We start from the raw sequence: 23,267 nt of genomic DNA, 5'->3' as shown, positions 1-23,267 counted from the left end.
GCAGAGGAGTACCTCTCAGCAGAGGCAGCATATCCCTCACGTGTAACAACCTCACGTGTCTCCACTTGCTTAGACTTGCTCTCTTCTACCCTTAAGTGAGTCTCAGAGGCGTAGCCAGCTTTGAAATGGCTTGTGTGGTAGTGGTCAATACGAGTAATTTCAGGAACATGGCCCTTGGGAGCTTCATCATCTCTACGACGAGAGGAGAAGGTGGTGTAGCCACTGCCTGATACATCAAGGGTGGCATAGTCTGAAGTTTCTCCCTTGGAGTTGGAGCACACACAGCGGTATGTTCCACTGTCCTCTTCCTGACAGTCCAGGATGGTGATGGTCAAGACGCCGCTCATGTTACCAAAGATGTATTTCTCACTGCTTTCGGAAATAGCAGCTCCATTGTGGAACCACATGACTTCAGCCTCTGGCTTAGATTGGATGTTCAGAGTGAATTTGGTGTCTTGGCCAATGGGTATGCGATGAGAGCGCATCCTGACAGTCACACGAGGAGCATGGTCCAAACTGAAAGGAGTCTGGCTGACCACCTGATATTTCCTCTCAGACTTCAGAGCAGCCTTTCTGGCCTCGTAGCGAGACATGATGTCAAAGCGGGCAGACCTCTCAAACCTGGAGGAGGACCGGGACGACCTCTCAACAGACCTGATTGGGCTGGGAGAGCGGGGACGAGTCCTCTCAGGTGTAGGAGACCTCCTTGCTACAATCTCCCCCTCTACTTCAACAGGAGCTCTGGATGGTCTGATCAGTTCTGAGACTGGACGCATTAGCTCAATGTATGTGGGAGACAAAGATCTCCTCCTTCTCATATACTGAGAAATAGTGCGTTTCTTCTTTGTCTCAGTCACCTCAACAGCCTCTTGCCTGACCTCCATTCTCCTCTCTTCACGTTCCATGGCACGCCGCTCCATCCGGATAGGACTGCCAGGAGGAGAGGCCGAGAAGCCAAGCTCAAGCTCATCCTCAAGCATCATTTCCTCTTCCTCTGTTCTCTTCCTTGAGAGGTACTCCTCCATCATCTGCTCCTCATCACTGAGGTCTCCCAGAGATCTCCTCCTAGATCTGAAAGAGATCTCGGATTCAGGAGAGGGTGAGCGGCGAGCTGGCCTGACCGTCTCCAGATCATCCAGAGAGAGTTTTGGAATACGCCATCTTGGCCTGTACTGGTCAGTGATTCTCGGCAGGGGCATGACGTAGAACTGCTCCCATCTGGAGAGACGAATACGTCTCTGCCTCTTCTGCACGATTCTCTCCATCCTCTCAGGAACCTCATACTGGTCTCTAAGTTTTCTGTACCATTTCATGTCAGACAGAGGCACAAACTGTTTAATAGTCTTGTCTTCATCCAGATCTCTGGGATCATGAACCACACGCTCAGGGATCTCATATGGCATAAAGATTCTTCTTTCCTCTTCCAGCTTCTTGGTCTCAGACTTCTCGACTCTGATGTCGAACTCACCTTCAACATTCTTGGTGCTCACTGCAGGTTTGTACATGTCTGCAGCAAATTTGAGAGCCTCCTGGGCTGTGGGGTTGAGGGGTACGACCTCCTCTGTGGCAACAATTTGCTGAGCCATCTTGTTAGTCTTTTCAATTTGTTTCTGAACATGTCTGTATTTCTCCTCCTCACTCTTGTACTCCCTCCTGGTATAGGTGAGACGGTCCACCTTCAGTGTAGCCTGGCAGCTAGCAGAGCCAGCAGAGTTAGTTGCAGTTACTTTGTACAAACCAGAGTCCTCCAGGAGAGTCTCTCTGATATGCAGGACATAGTAATCAACATCTTCCTGGATCACAGCGATCTTGTGACCAAACTGTAGAAGTTGACCATCCTTCTCCCATTTCAGTGTAGGAGTTGGTACTCCGGATACTCTGAGTTCAAAGCGGACACTATATCCTTCAACACAGTCAATATTGGCCAGGAGACGTTTGAACATGGGTCTCATAGTGTCCTCCATCACAGGATGAGGTATCACTGTGAGACGAGCCTTGCAGCTGTCTTCTCCAAACTTGTTGTTGGCCATGACGGTGTATTCAGCATCATCAGTCATGTCCAGGTTGTGGATCATGAGCTGGTACAGGCCCTTATCAGTGGTGAATGTGTACTTGCTGTCATCTGGTTTAATCCTCTCTCCATTCTTAAGCCATGTGACATATGGCTCAGGATGCACAGTGATAGTGACACCAAAGCGCACATCTTCGCCGATATAGGCTGTGCGGTTGTACAGAGGCAGAGTGAACTCTGGAGGTCTCTGCAGGAGTTTAGTCTTATCGACCCTTCTCCTCAGTTTCTTGATGGTGCGGCTAGTATAATGCTCCCTGAAGCTTCTCACTGTTTCAACAAAGAGCTCTCCATAGGCACTGTCCTCTCCATCATCACTTACAACCTTGCATCTGTAAACTCCGTCATCACTTTCTTCGATGTCCTTTACATAGATGCTAGCAAAACCATTGCTGTAAGTAATCTCATACTTAGTGCTTTGGTGGAGTTGACGGTTTCCAAAGTACCAAGTCACCTGGGTACTCTTGTCGTAATTGGCAATGCTGCAAGTGAATCTCACATGGCCACCCTCCTCGGCTGAGCCATGCATGACAGGACCAGCACGGAGGCCTCTGTACTCAGTTCCAATCTTGACTTTACCAACAGCCAGTCCTCTCTGGTTCTTGAAGGCACCACCATAGGCAACACGAGCTGCCGATACAATAGTGTCTGTCTTCTTCACCAGGCTCTGGTAGTATCTTCTGTGTCTCAGTGTCCTAATGACCTTGCTGCTGATGTGCTCAATCTTCATCTTGAGCCATGGATGCTCCAGAGCCTCATGGGCTGTCATACGGAGCTTCCTGTCCTTGATCAGAAGCCTGTCCACGAAGTCCATGGCCTCTATGCTGATGTCCTTAAATGCTTCACTGTCAAACATGTATTCACAACTGGAGATGTTCTCAATCATCTTTGTTGTTGACTCTGCTGCAAATGGATTGAGGCCACTGAGCAAAACGTAGGCTAAAACACCAATAGACCACATGTCAGTGGCTGTTGTGATCTGGTCGTGACGATGCACTTCAGGGGCACAGTACTCAGGAGCTGTGAACATCATCCTGATGTTTTCTCCTGGAACCATCAGCCTGGACTGGCCCATCTCAATGATCTTTATGTTACTGCTTCTTCTTGTCGTATAGACAATGTTGTCGGGCCGGATATCAAAGTGGCCAAAGTTGTGGCTATGCATAAATTTGAGAGCTGAGCAAACTTGTCTCAAGTATCGGACAATTTCCTGTTCTGAAAGCTCAAAGTTGCTTGTACCAAGGCGTTCAAAGATATCAACCCCTGAGATGAATTCATAGATCAGAATGATCTCCTCCATGCTCTCAAAGTATTCATGAAGATAGATGATGTTCTTGTGTCTTGCCATATTCAGAGCTTCAATTTCCCTGAGAACTAACTCACGGTCAGTGCCTTTCACCTTGATGAATTTAGCCATAAAGGTCTTCTTTGTGGCAATCTCAACACAGCGATGTACAGCTCCAAACTGGCAGCGAGCAAGCTCCTCAGAGATGGTGTACTTGGATGACAGCTCCTTCACCTTGTAGAACAATGCCTCTTCCTTAGTTATCTCTCTGGCTTCGTCGACCTCCTCATCATAGTTCCTGATTACAGACTTGTCTTCCTTGGTTGTAATAGGTTCAGTTGGCTGAGATGGAGGGCTTAGGCCAAACTCATTTTCAGCAAGGACACGGAACTGGTACTTTGTCTTTCCAAATATGTTAATAATGGTGATGCTGCAGTCGGCTGTCTGTCCAGCACGGATCCACCTATCGCCAGTTGTAGGACACTTCTCCACAACGTAGTTAATGATGTCACTTCCACCATCATTGGCAGGTGGCTCCCAGGTCAAGGTGATTGAGTCCCGAGAAATGTCACTGACAACAAGACCCTTTGGAGCATCAGGAATGTCAGCCACATTCACCTCAATGGTCTGTTTGTCCGTTCCGAACCTGTTCTTTGCAGTAATAATGTAGTAGCCAGTATCCTTTCTCTGCACTCCCTTCTGGAAGACCAGAGAGGTGAAAGACCTGGTGGTTATGACTTGGTGGTAAGGAGAATTTGACAGGATCTCCTGACCCTTCTGCCAAGTGACAGCTGGCTCAGGTTTGCCAGAGATTGGGATCTTGATGGTGATGTGATCACCACGGACAGCATGGACTGCTCCCATTCCCTGAAGTTCCTTGGGCAGATGGATCTTGGCAGGAACTAGAATTAAACATAAAAATACCATGAAAATTGTACGCCAATATTAAGAGAACTGAAAGTACTTTGCTGACTTATTACTTGTACTGTAGGAAACAGAAATAATCTTTATTACCTTCCACCTCCAGATTGGCTGTTGCAGAGATGGATCCTGAAGAGTTAGTCGCTCTGACTTGGTAAACTGTGGCATCATTCTCATCAGCAGCAGTGATGACCAGTTGATAGTAGCCTCCCTTGAACTCCAGGGCCTTGATCTTGGTTCCATCTGCCAGGATCTCCTTTCCACTGCGGTACCATTTCAACAAAGGCTTGGGATGTCCCACCACCTTTATCAATGATGAAACAAAGTTGTTGAAAAATGACTCAGAAAACAGAAATGTGTGAGTTTAACCTCTTAAATTCAAGCACAGATGAAAGGCTTGTGGCTTTCTAAACTTGCAAGTACCTTTGTGACGAATGTAGCATTTGCATGGTATTTTATGGTCATGTCCCTGATTTCCTCCCTGAAGGCAGGAGCACGAGGAGCCTGGTCGGACTTGGGGATGATGGGCGCAGAGATCTCACTCCAGTCGCTCTCACCACCCATGTTTTCACACTTAACACGGAACTCGTACTCAAAGCCTTCGAGCAGGCCCTTGACCTCGAAGTTAGTCTCCACAAACTTCTTGCTGGTTACTGACATCCACTTGTTTTGCTTCTTCTCACGTTTCTCCAGGTAGTAGCTGGTGATTTTAGCTCCACCATCGCTGCTTGGAGGCTTCCAGCAGACAACACAGGAGTCCTTGGTAGAGCTGATGATGAAGGGCTGTTGTGGGATGCCAGGTTTTTCTGCAAAACAATTTTTTATTTCATTTTTGCCTTGATATTTTCTGCATCCCCACAACTTGGTTTTAATGGTTGCAACTGGCAAGCAAAGCATACTTGAACAGACTTACCGAATGGACTCTTAAGGATCACCACTGATGGGATCTCCAGAGCCTCGCTGACCCCATACTGGTTCTGGGCAGAGACTCTAAAGTAGTAGCCAGCACTCTCAATCAGGTTGGGGACACGGCAGGTGGTGCCAGAAACAGAGGAGGACACAAGGTGCCACTGCTCGCCTTCTTTGGCCTCTCGCTTCTCCACGATATAGTTAGTGATCATCGAGCCACCGTCATCCTTTGGTGCCTTCCAGCTGATAATCATTGAGCTCTTCAGCAGGGCATCAACAACTATAGGACCTTCAGGTATGCATGGTTTATCTGGAGAAGATAAAATAAGCAATCATGTTTAATAACATCAAACAATCAAATACAAAGATCCAGTAGTTGTTACTTATAAAATAAAATTGGAATCCAAAGGTAAACTGTTGAATTCAATTTCAAAGATTTAAAGATCATTCTCAGAAGCATATTTTTACCTTGGATTTCCACACGCAGGACAGTGTCAATGGTTCCAAATGTATTACTGAGCTGCACTTTGTAACGGCCAGCATTGGTCTTCCTCTGGGCATTCCTTACCACAAGGTGGGAATAGCTCTCTGTGTTTTCAATGATCACATTCTCTGAAGCGTTGAGAGGTTTCTTGCCGTAGAACCACATGATCTGAGGGATTGGACGCCCAATGTAAACAACATGAAGGCGGAGGCTGGTACCTGCCCCGGCATAGTACTTCTCCTTCAGAGGGAAACCAGGGTGGAACTGGGGTGCGGCTTGCAGACGCAGTTTGCCACTGGTTTCAATCTCTCCTGCCTCATTCATGGCTCTGCAGGTGTAAAGGCCTTCGTCTTCCTGTTCATCTGTCAGGATGCTAAGGGAGTGGTGACGGCCATCTGAACTCATCTTGTACTTGCGGCTCTGGATCAGTTCCTTGCCATAGCGGTACCATTTTATTTCAGGCAAAGGTCTGCCAATGATGCCACAGGTCAGGGTGCCAGACTCGCCAAGCTTGGTAGTTACATCTTGGATCTCCTCCTTCAAAGTTGGAGTCTCACCAACTGCAGACACATCGAGAAAGTTTGATTTGAATCAATGTTTTTTCATTTTTGTCATCATGCTTTCAGTAAAAAAGTTTAACAAAGCCTCAAACTATGTTTAATAACATGCAAACATCTAAAAAACATTACATACATGGGGAAGGATTTTCTATTTCTTAAGGGTGGAATTTACAAAAATTCTCAAATTTAATCATTTGATCATTTAATGAGCTCACCACTCAGTTTGGTCTTAATGCCCATAGGTGTGCGACGTGGCCGGCTGAATCCAGTTTCATTCTCTGCAAAGATTCTGAATTCATACTCGGTTGCTTCCATCAAGCCACCCAAGGTGAACTGGCGGTCCTTGGAGCGCTCCTTGTTGCATTTCTTCCAGGAGCTCTCTCCAGACTGCCTAAACTCAATCCAGTAGCCCAGAATCTCCTTGCCACCATCATGTTCAGGCCTGAGCCAGTGGATGGTGATGCTGTCTTTAGTGATGGAGATAATGTCAATCTCTCCTGGTTGGCTGGGTTTGTCTAAAAGGAAACAAAAAAGTGGGATCATTTTTAATTGATAAGGTTGAAGTCATCTTTGTGTTATAAAAAACTTAATTCAGATCAGCAAAGCAGAAATGCAGTTTATCTGTGTGTTATCATATTCCGTTGAATGCCTACTCACCAAATGGATCTTTGCAGACCACAGGCTCAGAGGCAGGACCAGGTTCACTCTTTCCAATGTCATTCTGAGCCACCACTCTGAAGATGTATTCGGCATCGGGGATGAGACCGCAGACATTGTACATAGTGGTGGTGATGTGGGTCTTATTGTGGCGGACCCATTTCTCTGTTGATACCTCCCTCCTTTCCACGTAGTATCCAGTGACACGGGAGCCACCATCATCCCGGGGCCGGGCCCAGGACAGGGACACTGTGGTCTTGGACACGTCCATGATCTCTGGTGGGTTGCTAGGAGGTTCTGGTGGGCCTGGTGGTAAAACATAATGTTGGTGATAAGTCAGGTATGATAAAATCATATCAGAGATACAAAATAATTGTGTATATTGTGACTCTCAACTAATCTTTTGGACAGTAAGAACATATTTTTGAACATAACTCTATAGTCACAATACTCACAAAGTGGTGTCTTTGGCATAACAGACTCATCAGACTTGAGAGATCTGCTGACTCCGAACTGGTTCTCCGCAGAAACCTTGAAGTGGTATTCCACATTTTCCTTCAGGCCCTTCACGATCAGTGATGTCTCGGTTACCCGGGCATCAACAGTACACCATGCGGCCTTTGGAACCTCACGCCTTTCCACCAAGTATCCCAGGATATCAGAGCCGCCATCATCTGAAGGTGGTCTCCAGCTGACGCGGACTGATCTAGCCTGAATGTCATCAAACTCCAGGGGTCCTTCTGGAGCATCAGGGCGACCAATGACCTTCACCTTAAGGGGAAACAGACACACAAAGAATGTTTATCCAAGTACTATTTATGCTAATGCACTTCTTATTTTGCTGATCATGAAAAAAATCCATCATATGAGCCACTTACCTTGATGTATGCGGCTTTCCTACCGCATTTGTTCTCTAGCACAAGGTCGTAGGTACCAGTGTCTTCTTTGTGTGCTTCTTTGATGACCAGTTCAGTGATGTCATCATGGATGGCAATCATGGCTCGGTGGGAGATGTCACGGCCATCCTTGGTCCACTTGCATGTGGGAATGGGTTTACCCTTAATGGGCACAGACAGACGAATAACGCCGCCCTGGCGAACCACGTAGCCCTCCTCATATCTATGATCAAGCTCGAAGTCGGGATAATCTGAAAATGATGTATAGAACTTTTGTCAGTTGAGTTGCAAAAATAGAAGTATTTAAGTCTAATAAGTATTGTATCTTTGATGTAAAATCTGTATTATGAAATTTTGTTCTCTTACCAAGCATTTCCTGGACTTTGACCACTCCTGGAAGCTCAGCAGGCTCTCCAGCACCACCAGCATTGCAGGCAATGACCCTGAACTTGTACTCTGCACCCTGGGGCATGTGGGTAAGGGTGTACTCGCACATCTTGGTTGGAGTGGTGTTGCACAAGGTCCATTCCACCTGGTCCACCTTCTGCATCTCAATAAAGTAGCCAGTTACGGCAGAACCACCCTCCTCTTCAGGTGGAAGCCAGGCCAAAGACACTGAAGTTCTGGTGCTGTCAGTGACTCTGGGTTGAAGTGGAGGACCTGGAGGCTCTGTTGACAAACAAAGAAGATGTTTGGTTAATGAACTGTCTCTAATACTAATCTAATAATGATACTGAGCATTTTACAAGTGAAGCACAGCAGTGAATGTGCCTTCACATACCGATGGGATCCATGGCCACAGTGACGGCAGAACTCTCACTGGGTTTGCCAGCTCCCCTGGAGTTGATGGCTGTGACACGATGTTCATACTCTAGGCCCTCAATCAGGCCAGAGGAGCGGTATCGGGTCATTGTGACTGGGTTTTTGTTGATTCTCAGCCACCTGTCAGAACGTGCCTCTTTACGCTCAATAATGTAGCCAGCAATAGTGGAGCCACCGTTGTCCTCTGGTGCATGCCAAGTAAGGGTCATACCCTCATGTGTGACATCAAGCACCTCTGGTGTGCTTGGAGGTCCAGGGATGGCTATATAAAAGAAAAAAAAAAAGAAAAAAAGATGATGTGAAATAAAGAAAGGAAGAAAGGCAGACCTAGCTATCTATAAAGTGGTAAAATCATTAAACAGCATTTATCTCTTTCTCTTTTATGTTGCCGACTAAACCAAAGCTGCCAGGAACAGGTGGACTCTGAGATTATCTGAAATGATGTTAAAGTTTCTTTGTGTAATAGGTAAGTACTAGGAAGTTTGGACAGCACAAAACAGCAGAGTTTCTTACGATAGGAAAATCAGGAAAATATAAAAGCCTTTAGTTGGAAGGGAACTCACTCTTGGGGCTCTTGCACTCCACCACCTCGGACTGAAGGAATCCACCCACACCAAAGCGGTTCATTGCAGCAACACGGAACACGTATTCGGTTCCCTCTGTGAGTCTGGTGAACTTGAAGCAGGGTCTTGTCACTGACTCTGAGATAGTGGTCCAGCCTGGTCTGTGGGCGTCGCGCTGCTCTACCACATAGCCACTGATGTTTGCACCGCCATCCTTCTCTGGAGGTTCCCAGCTGATAGTTACTGACACACCGTCATTTTCCTCAATCTTTACTGGGCCAAGTGGGATGCCAGGTTTGTCTAGTTGAACAAAGAGAAGCACCTGGTTAGATTTGCTCTTTTCAGGCTCAACAGATCAACAGAAAATCCTTATAAATGATAATGTCTCCTTACCAAGGATGATGACTTTGATGATTTCAGTTGCCATACCAAGGGCATTCTTCACCTGCAGCATGTAGTTTCCAGTGTCATTGATGGTGGTCTCACGAATGACAAGGCGTGTGTATTTGCCATTGCTGTCAATCTTGATGCGATCAAGGGTGTCCTTCAGTTTGTCTCCACCAAAGAACCAGGAGCAAACTGCCTGAGGTTTGGCCTTGATGGGGATGTTGAGGTCGATGGGTTTACCACGGTGCACATGGACGATCTTCTGAGGAATGCTTGTCATGTCGATGGAAGGCATGACTGAAACACAAATAACAGTGTGAGTAAAATTTTGTTAAGTTTTCACATATTAAATGAAAGCAGTCATAGTTGTGTAATAATTTTTTGATGTGTGTTGATATGGTCTTACTCTTAATGTCCTGAATGGTGACAGGAGTGACGGTGTCCATTGGCTCACTGGCCCCCCTGCTGTTAGTGGCTCGCACTCTGAAGAGATATTGGTCATTCTCCATCAGGGACTGGATAGTGTGGCTGGACACTGAAGACTTGACTGTAGCAACAGTGCTCCATCTGTCTGAGCCCACTTTGCATGCCTCAATGGTGTAGCCTGTCAGCCTGCTGGCACCATCATGCAGCGGTTTCTCCCAGTGCAGTGTGACAGTTGACTTGGTGACATCGACAACATGGAAGTTCAGAGGCACGGATGGCACATCACACACCAGCACAGCCTCAGTGGTCTCACAGGGCTCACCAACACCATAGATGTTCTCTGGTAGGACTCTGAAGAAATAGTGCATACCCTCCTCTAGACCAGTGATTCTGAACAGGGTCTTTCTACACTCTGTGGTGACTGTCTTGTAGGACTTCATGTTGGCATCACGTTTCTCAATAATATAGTTGCTGACATGAGCACCACCGTCGATGCTTGGGACATCCCAGGTGATTACTACAGACTCCTTGGTGTAGTCTTTCACCTTTACAGAACCCGGAGGCCCAGGAGTGTCTGCAGGGAAAGGACACATGACATAAAGAAGTGTTTACAACCTTCTGAAAGAAGAACTTAACTTTAAAAACTGGTGAATCCGATCAAGGACAAAATAGATTTGAGGTGTAATGTTAAATTTTATCAGCCTTCCCAATAACTGAGATCAGTTTGATGTTTGTGGAAACTTGGTAGGACATACCATAGACTTTAACCAAGATGGTGGCAGTCTTCTTGCCAGATGGATTCTCTGCCTCCACCACGTATTTTCCAGAGTCATAGCGATTGACCTTTTCCACCATCAGGGATGTGTAGCTGTCGGTGGTCTCAATGAAGCCACGGCTTTGCAGCTCCACACCAGTTTTCCTCCAGGCTACAACAGGCAAAGGCCTGCCGCTGACGAACACAAGCAGACGCAGAGTTCCTCCAGCACGCAGACACACTGTTTTCTTCAGGTCCTCTGCCAGCTCCAGGTCAGGTATTTCTGAGTGAGTGAAGAGCACAGGGGTCAGAGTTGGTAAATGTCACAATATGCATCTAACTGTCTTTAAAGTCAGCAAGTCCATTAATCAGGACCTAAACACTTGTCGAGAGTCATTTTCAGAGAGATGAGAGCAAATTATTGGCCCGTCAACACATTTCATTTAACAGCTACAAGGTTTATCATGGTAGTGAAAACTAAAATCTGCTCCAACTCACCGATTTTCTCCAGTGGTTCAGCCTCAGCGCTGGGTTCACTGAACTCTCCTGTGCCATTGCTGTTGACGGCAGCAACTCTGAACCTATACTTCTTATTGGCTGCCAGGCCAGCTGCCACATATTCATTGGTCTTCAGAGCCTTGGCAGTAGCACGGTACCACTGCTCAGAGCCCTCCTCAAGGATCTCAATCACGTAGCCAGTGACATCGGAGCCACCATCGTACATAGGTCTAGTCCAGGTCATGCTGATGCTGTGCTTGGTTGTATCAGTGATACGAGGCATTGATGGAGGAGCAGGGGTGTCTATAGGTAAATAATGATTAATACAAACATTTGTTAGCCTTACTGTCTCTGAACCAGATTTGGGGACAAACGTAATCATAAAGACAGTTAAATCTCTTACATGTGGGGTCTTTGCAGAGGATGTATGGTGATGCATCACTTGGCTGGCTGTCTCCAGCAGCATTGACAGCTGTCACCCTGAACTGGTACTCGCTTCCCTCCAACAGGCCGGTGATCTTCAGACGAGTGTCATAGATGGTGTAGTTTTTATTTACGCGAGTCCACCTGGTCAAAGGAAGAAAGAAAAGTAGAAGATGTTAAGAGCCAGACAACTAAGATGCTTCTATCGGTGTACATTTCTGCTGAAGCTGTTCCAACCTGGTGCTGCTCTTTTCACGCTTGTCCACAAGGTAGGTTTTGATCTCGCTTCCTCCATCAGTCTCTGGTTTCAGCCACTCGATGATGACATGCTCCTTAGCCACTGCTGTGGCCTCAGGTGTGCCTGGCGGGGATGGTATGGCTGGAAGGGGAAAGAAAACATGTTATATGCTTCATAGTCCTAATAGAACGATAACCCTCTTTACATAGAGGGTTTCTTAATAAAGTATAGCTGCTTACTGTAGGCGTTCCTGGCGATGACAGGCTCTGACTCCAATGCAACTCCAGGTCCGTACTTGTTGACTCCTCTGACCCTGAAGATATACTCATTGTTTTTGATCAGCCTGGAGCTGACACAAGAGAGTGTCTTGCACTCTGTCTCCATGATGACCCAGTTCAGTCTGCTGGTCTCACGACGCTCCACGATGTAGTGTGTGACTGAGTCTCCACCATCTTCCAGAGGGATCTTCCAAGACACGGTACACTTCTCCTCTGTCACTCTGCTGATCACGATCTTATCAGCTGGAGCTCCAGGAGTATCTGGAAGTAGAAAGACACAGTTAGATTGGTCACTAAACATTGTACCTACTATTACCCTGCTGCTATTTCACTGTTCTCACCAAGGACTTTAACGCTGACAGCAGCGGTCTTGATTCCACTGGCGTTCTTGACAGTCAAAATGTATCTGCCTGTGTCGTATCTGTCACAGTTCTTGATGACAGCCATGGCTTTTGTGGAGGTGTACGTCAGTGAGTATTTCTCTCCAAGCTCAAGGATCTTGTCACCCTTTGACCAGTACACTGTAGGCTGTGGTTTACCACCCACAGCGCCATCCAGGACCAGGTCGGAGCCAGCCATGACAGTTACGGTCTCTCCAATCAGCTTGCTGTCCAGTTCAGCTTTGGGAGGAGCTGTGTCATGAAAGAGATCATTAGTTTGGTCAGTTTGCTCCACATAATGAAAAGAACTGTTATGAAACGATGATGACTACATGATTGATGCTTACAGTATTCATCCTTGCATGTGACTGGTCCAGTAGATTCAGATGGTACACTATGGACGCCAGCAGCATTCTTAGCGATCACGCGGTACTCAAGGGTCTCTCCCTCTCCCAGGCCGGTGACAGTGAAGTAGTTCTCGGTAATGGTGGTATAGTTGCACTTGAGCCAACGGTTGTCGTCCCACTCGTCAGTGCTGTAGACTTTCCTCTCCACCACATAACCAACAATCTTGCTGCCACCGTCATTTAAGGGCACAGTCCAGCACAATGAGACAGAGGAGCGTGTGATGTCAGTGACCTCTGGTTTACCAGGAGGATCTGAGGGGGAAGAGAATTTTATTGTGAAAACGACAATTAACAAATCATGATCTAGAGTTACTTTGCTGTTTCAGAAATTCAACTTTCAAATCTTTTTACACTTGATTCATTTATTGATTATTTTTCTTAATTTTTCTTTGTCTTAATAAGGGTTGCGAAATACGTTTATTATAAATGGAAAATGGTTGCTGGCCATAAGTTTATGTAATGAATGTTAATAGGAAAATTGTGAAAGTAGACTTACCAACAGGATTGAGTGCGATCACAGGTCTGGAGGCCTCACTTGCTTTGCTCAATCCAGCAATATTCATGGCATACACCCTAAACTGGTACTCCAGGCCCTCGATCAGGTTGGATACCTTGTAGTGGCACTCCAGGCAGGGTAGCTTGTTCTCCCTTACCCACAAGATCGTGTTCCTCTCCTTCTTTTCAATCCAGTAGCCCGATACCTGGCTTCCACCATCGGCATAGGGAACGTCCCATTTGATGCTGATGGCGTTGGCAGACACGGACACAACATCTGGGCGAGTTGGAGGACTTGGAGGAACTTTGGAAAGAAATGTGAAGTCAGAGGTTATTATCTATTTAACTGCAATGTAAATCGTTAAAATGCACATCATAGGTTGGTGTAGGTTCTGGTTTTCAAAAGTTTCAAAACAACTGTAAAAGTGGCATTCTCTCTGATTCCTGCTACTGCTGAGATGATGGTATTGTTTGTATAAATATTGACAGAACTCACCAAATGGATGCTCGATGACAACAGGAGCAGACTCCGTGGACTTGCTGACTCCAAACTTGTTCTCAGCACACACTCTGAAGGTGTACTCCATATATTTGGTGAGATGAGTGACTTTAATGGTGGTTCTCTTCACACTGGAGTTAACTACTTGCCAGGATGCAGAGCCAGATTCACGTTTTTCAACAATGTAGTTGGTGATCTCAGAGCCACCATCATCAACTGGATCAGACCAAGAAAGGCTGCAGGACTCTGAGGACACCCCAGAGATTTCCACAGGGCCTGTTGGTGGACTTGGTCTGCCAACAATAAGTACTGTCACTGTGAATGTCTTCACTCCGGCAGAATTCTCCAAGATCAGGTAGTACTTGCCACTGTCGCTTCTCTTGCTGTCTCTCACAATGAGAGTAGTTGTCTCCTTTGTGGTTCTGATAATGACTCTGTCTGTCTCCTTCAGCTTCATCTCCTCCAGCTTCCAAGTGACCTTAGGGGCAGGCCTGCCACTGATGGGAATGTCAATAGTGAAGGTGTTGGAGATCTTGCAGGTGATGAGCTGGTTGGTGATGCCACTGAGGTCAGCAGTTGGTTCAATACGAGGCTCTCTGATGACGACAGAACTCAAGGTGCCTTGGGGCTCACTGATTCCAGCATCATTCTTTGCCTTGACTCTAAAGTCATACTCAGTGTTCTCAATCAGACCCTCCACCAACATCTTCATAGATTTACTTTCTCCAGCAACAACCCAGCGGTCAGTGCCTTTAGCTCTGAATTCAACAATGTAGCCTCTAACACGGCTACCACCATCATGCTCAGGCTTCAGCCACACCAGGGAGGCAGTGGAACTGCTTGTGTCGACAACATCAACTTTCTTGGGTGGTGCAGGTTCTTCTGTGGCAGTGACAGGCTCTGACATCTCATGAGGCTCTCCCTGGCCATACTGGTTAACAGCAATCACCCTAAAGAGATAAGGTACACCAATATCCAGACCAGTCACCCTGATCATCTGGCGAGAGCACTTGGTGCTGACCTCTTGCCAAGCCAGGCGGCTGGCCTCACGCTTGTCCACAATGTAGTGATGGATACGAGCTCCACCATCATTTGTGGGGGCATCCCACATAACTGTCAAGGCTCCGCGGGTGACGTCTTTGAATGTGATGGCTCCTGGAGGCCCAGGTGTGTCCAGCACTTTCACAGTGAATGTGATGGACTTGCGTCCACAGTTATTCTCCAGAGAAAGGGTGTACTTGCCAGCCTCGTACCTGGTGCAGCCCTCAATGGTCAGAGTAGAGGAAGAATCTGTGGTGTTAATATCTGCCATGACTGGCAGCTCACTGTCAACCTTAGACCAGGTAGCAAGTGGGGCTGGTTTGCCACGGAAGTTAATGGAGAGGGTGACTGTGCCACCATTTTTCACAATGTGTGTCTGCTTGAAGTTAGCATCAATATCGATCTCAGGAGTAGTAAGTCTATCAAGAGCCTGAACAGCATTAGGCATCACTGAGGCTTCACCTTCTCCAGATCCATTTACAGCACTGATTCTGAACTTGTACAGCTCTCCAGGCACCAGGCCCTTGGCAGTGTATCTGTTGTGAATACAGATCTGTTTGTTCACTCTGTGCCACTCCTCTAGACTGGCCTTGCACATATCAATATTATAACCAATGATTTCCATGCCACCATCAAAGACTGGTTTGGTCCATTCCAGAGTAACAGAAGACTTGGTGGAGTCAATGACCTAATCGACAGAAAAGGGCAGAGTTCAAATGATTATTTACTTCTGCACTAATAGCATTCAAAATATGTACTGATTTCCAATATGGCAACTGAATCCTAAACAATTACTTTCCATTTCCATCCAACATACCTGACAGTTAATGACTGTTACTGTGATCAGGCTTAGAAAAGTTACATAGAAAGTATCTGAACAAGAATTACTCTTGTCTTTCTACTAGGTGTATGTCCCATCTTACCTTGATTACTGTGGGAGCGCTGGGAGTACTGGTTGGCTCCCTGCACTTGAAGAGCCTGGAGGTACTGCTGGCTGGTCCAATGCCGGCACCATTTTCAGCCATGACACGGAACTCATATTCATTGCCCTCAGTGAGGTTGGTGACACGGTGTCTCAGCTCTGTGATGGGTCGCTTGGAGGACACCTTCACCCAGCGTAGACTCTTCTTTTCTCTCCTCTCAAGGATGTAATATTTGATCTCATTACCTCCATCTGACCTTGGCCTAGTCCAGCCCAAGGTGATGCTGTTTCCAGTGACATGAGTGGCATCTGGGGTACCAGGTGCATCAGGTACAGCTAGGGTGGAAAAAGATACAAGTTTTCAAATCTAAGTTAAATAAAATAATTTCTACGTTATTTGTCATATTCAGTCATTGCTCATGTGCAGTATTAGTTAAATGTTCAACACTTGAGTACTGCTTCACTTACTGTATTGCATCTGTGCAATGACAGGATCAGAGTCCAGTGGCTTGCCAACACCAAACTTGTTGACAGCAGAGATTCTGAACTGGTACTCATTGCCCTTGATAAGGTTTGTGGCATTGAAGGAACAGGCTTCACACTTGGAGGTAACCAAAGCCCAGGAGATTCTTGAAGTCTCCCTCTTCTCCACAACATAGTGTGTGATGGCAGCACAACCATCATTCTCTGGTGGGTTCCACCAAACGGTGCACTTGTCAGCTGTGATGCCGGTGAAACGGATTGGACCTTCAACAGGTCCTGGGGTATCTGTACAGAGAGGTACAAGGTAGACATATTGCTTCAGAAGCTGTCCCTAATTTAAATTTTCTAAACTGGTGATATCTTATTCATTGGGCTTGCTTCTCTTGATCATTTTTAAATAAAGAAACAGATTTTAAAGAGATAGTGTACTTCTATGCCAAAATTATAAAGGTTTATGCACCTTGTACTCTGACGTTGACGTCAGCCTTCTTGGTTCCAGAGCTGTTCTTGGCTTCGACAGTGTAGATGCCGCGGTGGTCCCTGTCTGCATCACGGACAAAGACACTGCTGGTGCCAATGCCAGTGGTGATTTCAATGTCAAACATGGTCCTCTTGTCGATTTCCTTGCCATCCTTATACCAAACCACCTGGGGAACAGGACGTCCTGTGATGTTGCAGGCTAGCTTGACATGCTCTCCAGCCCTCAGGGTGAGCACCTGGTCTGGAGACCACTCAATTTCAGGAGCAACTGTAGTAGTTAAGGGGAAGACGCAATGGATCAGTTAAAAGACATATCAGACAATAATATGATTATCATTAACACATTTCAAGAGTGTAAGTACTTACTGCTCTCATCCTTGGTCATAATGTAACCAGAAGAATTAGATGGTGGACTGACTGTACCCACAGCGTTTCTGGCAATCACTCTGAATTCATATCTGTCTCCAGCAGACAGTCCAGTGACAGTGAACTGAGTCTCGCTGATATCAGTAAAGTTGCAGCGCAGCCATTTGCCTCTACCTTGGCGCCTCTCCACACTGTAGGCCACAATTTTACTGCCACCATCTCTCTTGGGGATGTCCCACTGCAGGGTGACGGAGTCCCTTGTCACATCAATGCAGACAGGATTGCCGGGTGGATCTAAGATAAAGGAAGAAAAGCAGTCCTTTTACTTGAGAACGACTATATATAAACAGGATTTTACATGGCAAATGCTTTTATGTGCAGCTATTCAAAAGAAAAAATGAAAATGAATTTGCACTTACCAACAGGGGATATAGCCAATGCGTGTTTGCTCTGTTCGCTAACAGTGCTGAGTCCTGCATTGTTTTCAGCATAGACTCTGAAGGAGTACTCCAGACCCTCCATCAGACCAATTATTCTGTACTCTTTGTTGGAGATGATGGTAGAATTCACTTTCTGCCACAGAAGGCTGTTCCTGTCCTTTTTCTCAACATGATAGCCCAAAATAGGTGATCCTCCATCAAAGCCTGGAGCATCCCACTTGATGGTCATACCATCGCTGGTGACATTGAAAGCCACTGGCTTTCCTGGTGGGCCTGGAGGTTTGTACTGATGCTGGGCAACAATGCTAGAGGAGGTGAGTGCTTCACTGACGCCATACTTGTTCTCTGCCCGGACCCTGAACTGGTACTCAGTTCCCTTAACCAGATTTGGAATCTTGAAAGTGGCCCTTACAACACTGGAGCAGACCATCTTCCAGTTAGCCTGGGATGTCTCACGTTTCTCCACACTGTAGCAGGAAATCTCACCACCTCCATCGTCCTTTGGCTCATCCCAGGATATGATGATACTCTGAGCTTTGATCTCATCAAAGCGGATAGGGCCAACAGGCACTGAAGGGGGTCCCAGGGTTGTCACATTAATGTCAAAGTAGTTCTTGATGATTCTGTTGTCCAAAACCAAGGTGTACTGTCCGGCATGCTCCTTTTTGACTCCTCTGACTGTGACAGAGGTCTTGTTGTCTGTGGTCCTGAAACGAACCTTGTCGCTTTCTTTCAGAGGTAAATTATCCTTCAGCCAGCTGATTGCTGGTCTTGGTTTACCCTTGAAGGGCAGCTCAATGTGGATGTTCTGACCAATACGAACAGCAAGCTCTCCATTGGGGTAGTCAGTGAGGGTGGCCTCAGGTGGAATAATAAAGTCCATCACTGTGATTGGACCAATCTGGGAGAAGTCACTTCTGCCCTTCTCATTTTTCGCAAAAACTCTGAAGTCCATGACAGCATTCTCCTTGAGATTTGGAACCTCACAGGTGCAACGCTTGCATGTTGCACCCATAGTCCAGTTGGGGTCTTCCTTAGTTCTCTTCTCAACAATGTACTCAGTGATGTAGCTTCCACCATCATGGTCAGGTCTGGTCCACTGCAGGGTAACAGAGGTCTTTGTGGAGTCCAACATAACCAAGTCTTTAACGGCTCCTGGAGTTTCAGCTGCTCTAACAGGCTCAGTAGTTTCACAAGTGTCACCAACACCAAACTCGTTTTCAGCAGAAACACGGAAGAAGTAAGCCACATCCTCCTCAAGGCCAGAGACCTTAAAGGTTGTGTTGGCACACTCATTAGTGATAACCTGATAAGCCTTCATGGTTGAGGCTTTCTTCTCAACAATGTAATTAGAAACAGGGGAACCACCATCTATAAGAGGAGCCTCCCAGCTAAGGGTCAACTTTCCTCTTGTCACATTCTTAACAAGCAGTTTCTGGCAGGTTGATGGACTGTCAAGAACCCTAAGGGATACAGTAATTATCTTGGATTCTCCAACGCCGTTCTCAATCTCAAGCAAGTACTTGCCACAGTCATCACGAGTGACTTTGGGAATGAGGAGAGTTGTGGCTCTCTCAGTGCTATTGATGGTGTAGCGGTTGTCACCAGCCATGTTGCGATCACCACGGCGCCATGTGACATTGGGGGCAGGTCGTCCCTTCAGGGGAATAAACACTTGAACGTCACGACCAGCTCTGGCTGTATATTGAGTTGTCATTGGAACATCCAGATCCAAATCAGCCTCCTCTGTTGGAAACAACAGTAACAAAGAAAGTAAGTAACACCAAACCATGACATTATTACTGGAACAGTTATAAATCAGTAAAGAACAAATTAAAGAAACAATTAATCAATTTGAAAACACCCACGTCTAATAGCTTAGACATGGTTGGATCAATACAAACCTAAGATATCTTTGGCTTGCACAGGTTGGTACATTTTGATATCTTCTCCTTTGCCCTTGGAGTTAACAGCAGAAACTCTGAAGAAGTAGTAGGTTCCAGGTTTAAGGTGGGGCACGACATATTCGCAGGTCTTGACCTGTGGGTTGGTGATCACCCATTCTCTGTCCTCTGTGTTCATTGATTCCAAGAGGTAATGTGTGATTTCACTGCCACCGTCATACACAGGCTTCTCCCAGCCAAGGGTGATTGAGGTCTTTGTAGAGTCGACTACTCGCAGTTTGGATGGCTCTCCAGGCAAATCTAGCAGGCACAAGAGAATATGAATAAGGCTCAAGTAAGTACTCTATCAATGAGATATAGTTCCTGTCAGGTGAGCATGTGATGCTGTGTGCCAACTGAAAACATACCAATTGGGTCATACGCCCTGAAGAGGTCTGAAGCCTCAGAGTAGTTCCCTGCTCCGGCTTTGTTGACAGCACAGACTCTGTACTGGTACTCATTATTCTCCACCAGGTTGGTGACTTTCTGCCTGGTGTCTCTGATGGTACCCTTTGCCACCTGGACAAAAACAGACACTTTGAAGGTTACGCATACCAGAAATTAACGCTTCTTTAACACTTAAAGATCATAAGAGACTCTGTGAACAAACCTTGAACCACTGCAAACTCTTCTTCTCCCTCTTCTCCAGGTAGTAGCCGTCAATGTCACTGCCTCCATCTAATGCTGGTCTCTCCCAGATCACTGTCATTGTTGACTTGGTGATCATGGTCACAGTTGGCTTTGATGGCTCGCTGGGAGGAACTGTTTTGTACAAAAGTGATTGGGTAAAAAAAAACAAATACAGGTTTTAGCATCTAAAAACACCCTTACAATACCCTTTTTAATTTAATGAACAGCACATGACAATAATTTTGAGATGTAACTTGTGTTTTTCTGCTCACTTACCAAATGCGTTCTTGGCGATTATAGGAACAGACTCAAGTGGGTCTCCAATACCATACTTGTTGACTCCACGGACTCTAAAGATGTATTCATTTCCTTGAATGAGTCTGGGCACATTAACAATGCAGTCCACCAGTTTTTCTGAAACGATGGACCACATGACCCTACTGGTCTCCCTCTTTTCCACGATGTAATGTGTAACCATGGCACCACCCTCATCAGCAGGTGGAGACCACATGATGGTGATGTTGTCAGCTGTCACCTTCTTAAACTGTATCTCATCAGCAGGGGGGCCTGGCTTGTCTGTGTATGGAAGATACACATATTAATGTTGTCAGGTTCTGATAATATCTATATAAAAATAAACATTCTGGGGCAAGTTACACAAATAACGTAAAACCTACCTAATATCAGCAGCCTGACAATGGCACATGCAGATCCCAGTGAGTTCTTCACCTTGACCTCATAGGTTCCAGAGTTTAGACGGCTTGTGTCCCTCAGGAACACACTGGTTGTCTCAAATGTGTGTTTGAAGGACAGCTGAGCACTGGGCTTGAGCTCTCTGCCATCCTTAAACCACTCAATAGTTGGAGCTGGTTTGGCTTTGATATTGAACATTAGCTCCACATCAGATTCTGCTCTATACTTGACCTCATTGAGGTACTCTTGAGGAATTTCAATCTCTGGAGCACCTGAGTAATAAAAGAAAATTCATTCAGGTGATTAAAATAGTGCCATGAATCAAAAAGGGAAAAAGATTTAAAAGGGAAAAAATGTGAAAAAGTTTTGATTTGCATTGTAAAGGCCAGTATAATGCAAGTATTGCATTTTTTCCTATACAGGTACAGTTTTGAAAAGAATGCTAAAAAACATAAAATACACCTACCATATGTGTCTACACATGTGGCTGGTCCAGCAGTCATGGATGGGTTGCTTACTGAGCCAACAGCATTCTTAGCCATGACTCTAAACTCGTAAGTTTCATCCTGGGTGAGACCGGTTACGGTGAAGCGGCAATCAGTCACATTGGTGAGGTTAGCCTTTGACCACTTGGCACTGACACCCTCCCTCTTCTCAATCAGGTATCCTGTGATGGGGGATCCACCATCGAAGTTGGGCTTCTGCCATGCCAGGCTGATGGAGTGCTTTGTGATGTCACTGATACGCAAGTTGATGGGTGGCTCTGCAAAAAAAAAAAAAAAAAATTAAAAAAAAATGTTTAAAATGCAGATCAGATTGATCAACCACTGAAAAATAGAATTTGGATTTTTAACTCACCACAGGCATCAATAGCCAGCACTGCATCAGACATTTTGCTGAAGGCACTGATTCCGGCAGCATTTTCTGCTGCCACCTTGAACTCATAGATTAGTCCAGCATTGATGTTGGTGACCTTGAAATGTGTTGCACGGATCACCATTTTGTTGACTCTCTGCCAAAGAATGCTGTTCTTGTCTTTCATCTGGAGGTGGTAGCCAAACACATGACTTCCTCCATCTGACTTCGGCTCTTTCCAGGCCACAGTGATAGTTTCCCTGGTGACAGCAGTGATCTCAGGAGTGGATGGAGCATCAGGAATAGCTGGTGGTAAGAGGCAGAGTTTAATGTTTTGCAGGAAAAAAGCACAAAGTGATGAGAAGTGTAAGAAAATGTAGTCATGTTAAGAGAGGATTGAAAAAACTTACTGTAAGGTAGACAGACAGAAACAGTTGGTGAGTCGAGATGCTCACTTATTCCATATCTGTTCTCAGCCCTGATTCTGAACTGGTACTCCAGGCCAGTGGTCAGCTTCATGACCTTCATGGTGCAGCGGGCCACAGCTGAAGAGACATCTATCCAGTTGGCTGTGGTTGTCTCTCTCTTTTGGATGATGTAGTTTGTGATGGGGCTGCCACCTTCATATGCTGGCGGAAGCCAGTTCAGGCCTACACTGTCTTCTGTCACGTCAAACAACTCCACAGGTCCAAGTGGGGCACTTGGGCGGTCCAGAACCACAATGTTTACAAAGGACTTGGTTGTGCCAGTGGAGTTGGAAGCAATGATATCATAGCGTCCTGAATCTCCAGCAATGCTCTCACGCAGCGTGATCTTGATGCTGTCTGGGGTTACTTCAGCATTGAACCTCATTGTTGACTTGAGCACTACGTTATCCTTTGACAGGGTGACTTTAGGCAGAGGCTTCCCTGTAAGAGGGATCTCACATTTCAGGGTGGAGCCAGCTCTAACATACACTGTGTTGTAGGGGAAGTCCTTCATGATGATCTCAGGAGATTCTGGAATACAAAGAGAAGTTAGATACAATACTATAACACAAATGTTTTTAGATTTAAATTTCCTGTGTTTAAGTTTTTGTAGCGCATACTTCTTTTTAGCCTTCACTGGCAAGTCAAATAGGGTATATATCTGATTCTGTTCTGATCACATTGAAACTTACCAAGCTGGTCCTTGACTGCAACAGGAGTGACCATTTCCTTAGGATCACTCAACCCTGCCTGGTTCTCAGCTCTCACTCTGAAGAAGTACTCAGCATTTTCCCTCAGACCAGACACAGTAAAGTGGATGGACTTGGTTGTGCCACACTTAACCCACTTCTCCTGTCCTTTCTCCTGAGCCTCAACCAGGTAGCTGGTAATTCTGCTGCCTCCATCGTGGTCTGGTTTGGCCCAAGCCAAGGATACACTCTCCTTGGTCACATCAGTTACACCTAGCTTCGATGGTGGGCTTGGTTTTTCTGAGGAA

At 46.1% G+C, this 23,267-nt stretch overlaps 1 protein-coding gene across 1 annotated transcript in view; it reads right to left on the bottom strand.

Annotated features, from left to right (window-relative positions):
* The window catches only part of ttn.2 (titin, tandem duplicate 2), a 178,306-nt gene that overhangs the window by 3,496 nt on the left and 151,543 nt on the right, over window positions 1-23,267 (bottom strand). Inside the window, exons 218-254 of the mRNA XM_074694523.1 lie at window positions 22,963-23,259; window positions 22,214-22,801; window positions 21,807-22,109; window positions 21,415-21,711; window positions 20,933-21,220; window positions 20,532-20,831; window positions 20,236-20,387; window positions 19,994-20,144; window positions 19,587-19,886; window positions 17,662-19,428; window positions 17,243-17,536; window positions 16,857-17,144; window positions 16,382-16,681; window positions 15,915-16,249; window positions 13,948-15,679; window positions 13,453-13,755; window positions 12,897-13,208; window positions 12,511-12,801; window positions 12,131-12,430; window positions 11,891-12,032; window positions 11,634-11,797; window positions 11,231-11,533; window positions 10,734-11,015; window positions 9,959-10,552; window positions 9,559-9,849; window positions 9,166-9,465; window positions 8,562-8,864; window positions 8,147-8,449; window positions 7,763-8,031; window positions 7,340-7,655; window positions 6,885-7,190; window positions 6,443-6,742; window positions 5,652-6,227; window positions 5,188-5,493; window positions 4,698-5,080; window positions 4,368-4,578; window positions 13-4,255 (exon numbers count right to left, since the gene is read on the bottom strand). Of these exons, the coding sequence (XP_074550624.1) occupies window positions 13-4,255; window positions 4,368-4,578; window positions 4,698-5,080; window positions 5,188-5,493; window positions 5,652-6,227; window positions 6,443-6,742; window positions 6,885-7,190; window positions 7,340-7,655; window positions 7,763-8,031; window positions 8,147-8,449; window positions 8,562-8,864; window positions 9,166-9,465; window positions 9,559-9,849; window positions 9,959-10,552; window positions 10,734-11,015; window positions 11,231-11,533; window positions 11,634-11,797; window positions 11,891-12,032; window positions 12,131-12,430; window positions 12,511-12,801; window positions 12,897-13,208; window positions 13,453-13,755; window positions 13,948-15,679; window positions 15,915-16,249; window positions 16,382-16,681; window positions 16,857-17,144; window positions 17,243-17,536; window positions 17,662-19,428; window positions 19,587-19,886; window positions 19,994-20,144; window positions 20,236-20,387; window positions 20,532-20,831; window positions 20,933-21,220; window positions 21,415-21,711; window positions 21,807-22,109; window positions 22,214-22,801; window positions 22,963-23,259 (18,190 nt within the window). The remainder of the gene's footprint in view (window positions 1-12; window positions 4,256-4,367; window positions 4,579-4,697; window positions 5,081-5,187; window positions 5,494-5,651; window positions 6,228-6,442; window positions 6,743-6,884; window positions 7,191-7,339; window positions 7,656-7,762; window positions 8,032-8,146; window positions 8,450-8,561; window positions 8,865-9,165; window positions 9,466-9,558; window positions 9,850-9,958; window positions 10,553-10,733; window positions 11,016-11,230; window positions 11,534-11,633; window positions 11,798-11,890; window positions 12,033-12,130; window positions 12,431-12,510; window positions 12,802-12,896; window positions 13,209-13,452; window positions 13,756-13,947; window positions 15,680-15,914; window positions 16,250-16,381; window positions 16,682-16,856; window positions 17,145-17,242; window positions 17,537-17,661; window positions 19,429-19,586; window positions 19,887-19,993; window positions 20,145-20,235; window positions 20,388-20,531; window positions 20,832-20,932; window positions 21,221-21,414; window positions 21,712-21,806; window positions 22,110-22,213; window positions 22,802-22,962; window positions 23,260-23,267) is intronic.

Source organism: Halichoeres trimaculatus, unplaced genomic scaffold (genome assembly GCF_033239565.1).
Source record: "Halichoeres trimaculatus isolate MK-OKI-2021-1 unplaced genomic scaffold, fHalTri1.1 fHalTri1_scaffold_19, whole genome shotgun sequence".
Taxonomy (NCBI): Eukaryota; Metazoa; Chordata; class Actinopteri; order Labriformes; family Labridae; genus Halichoeres; species Halichoeres trimaculatus.
This window is presented reverse-complemented; position numbering and strand designations above follow the sequence as displayed.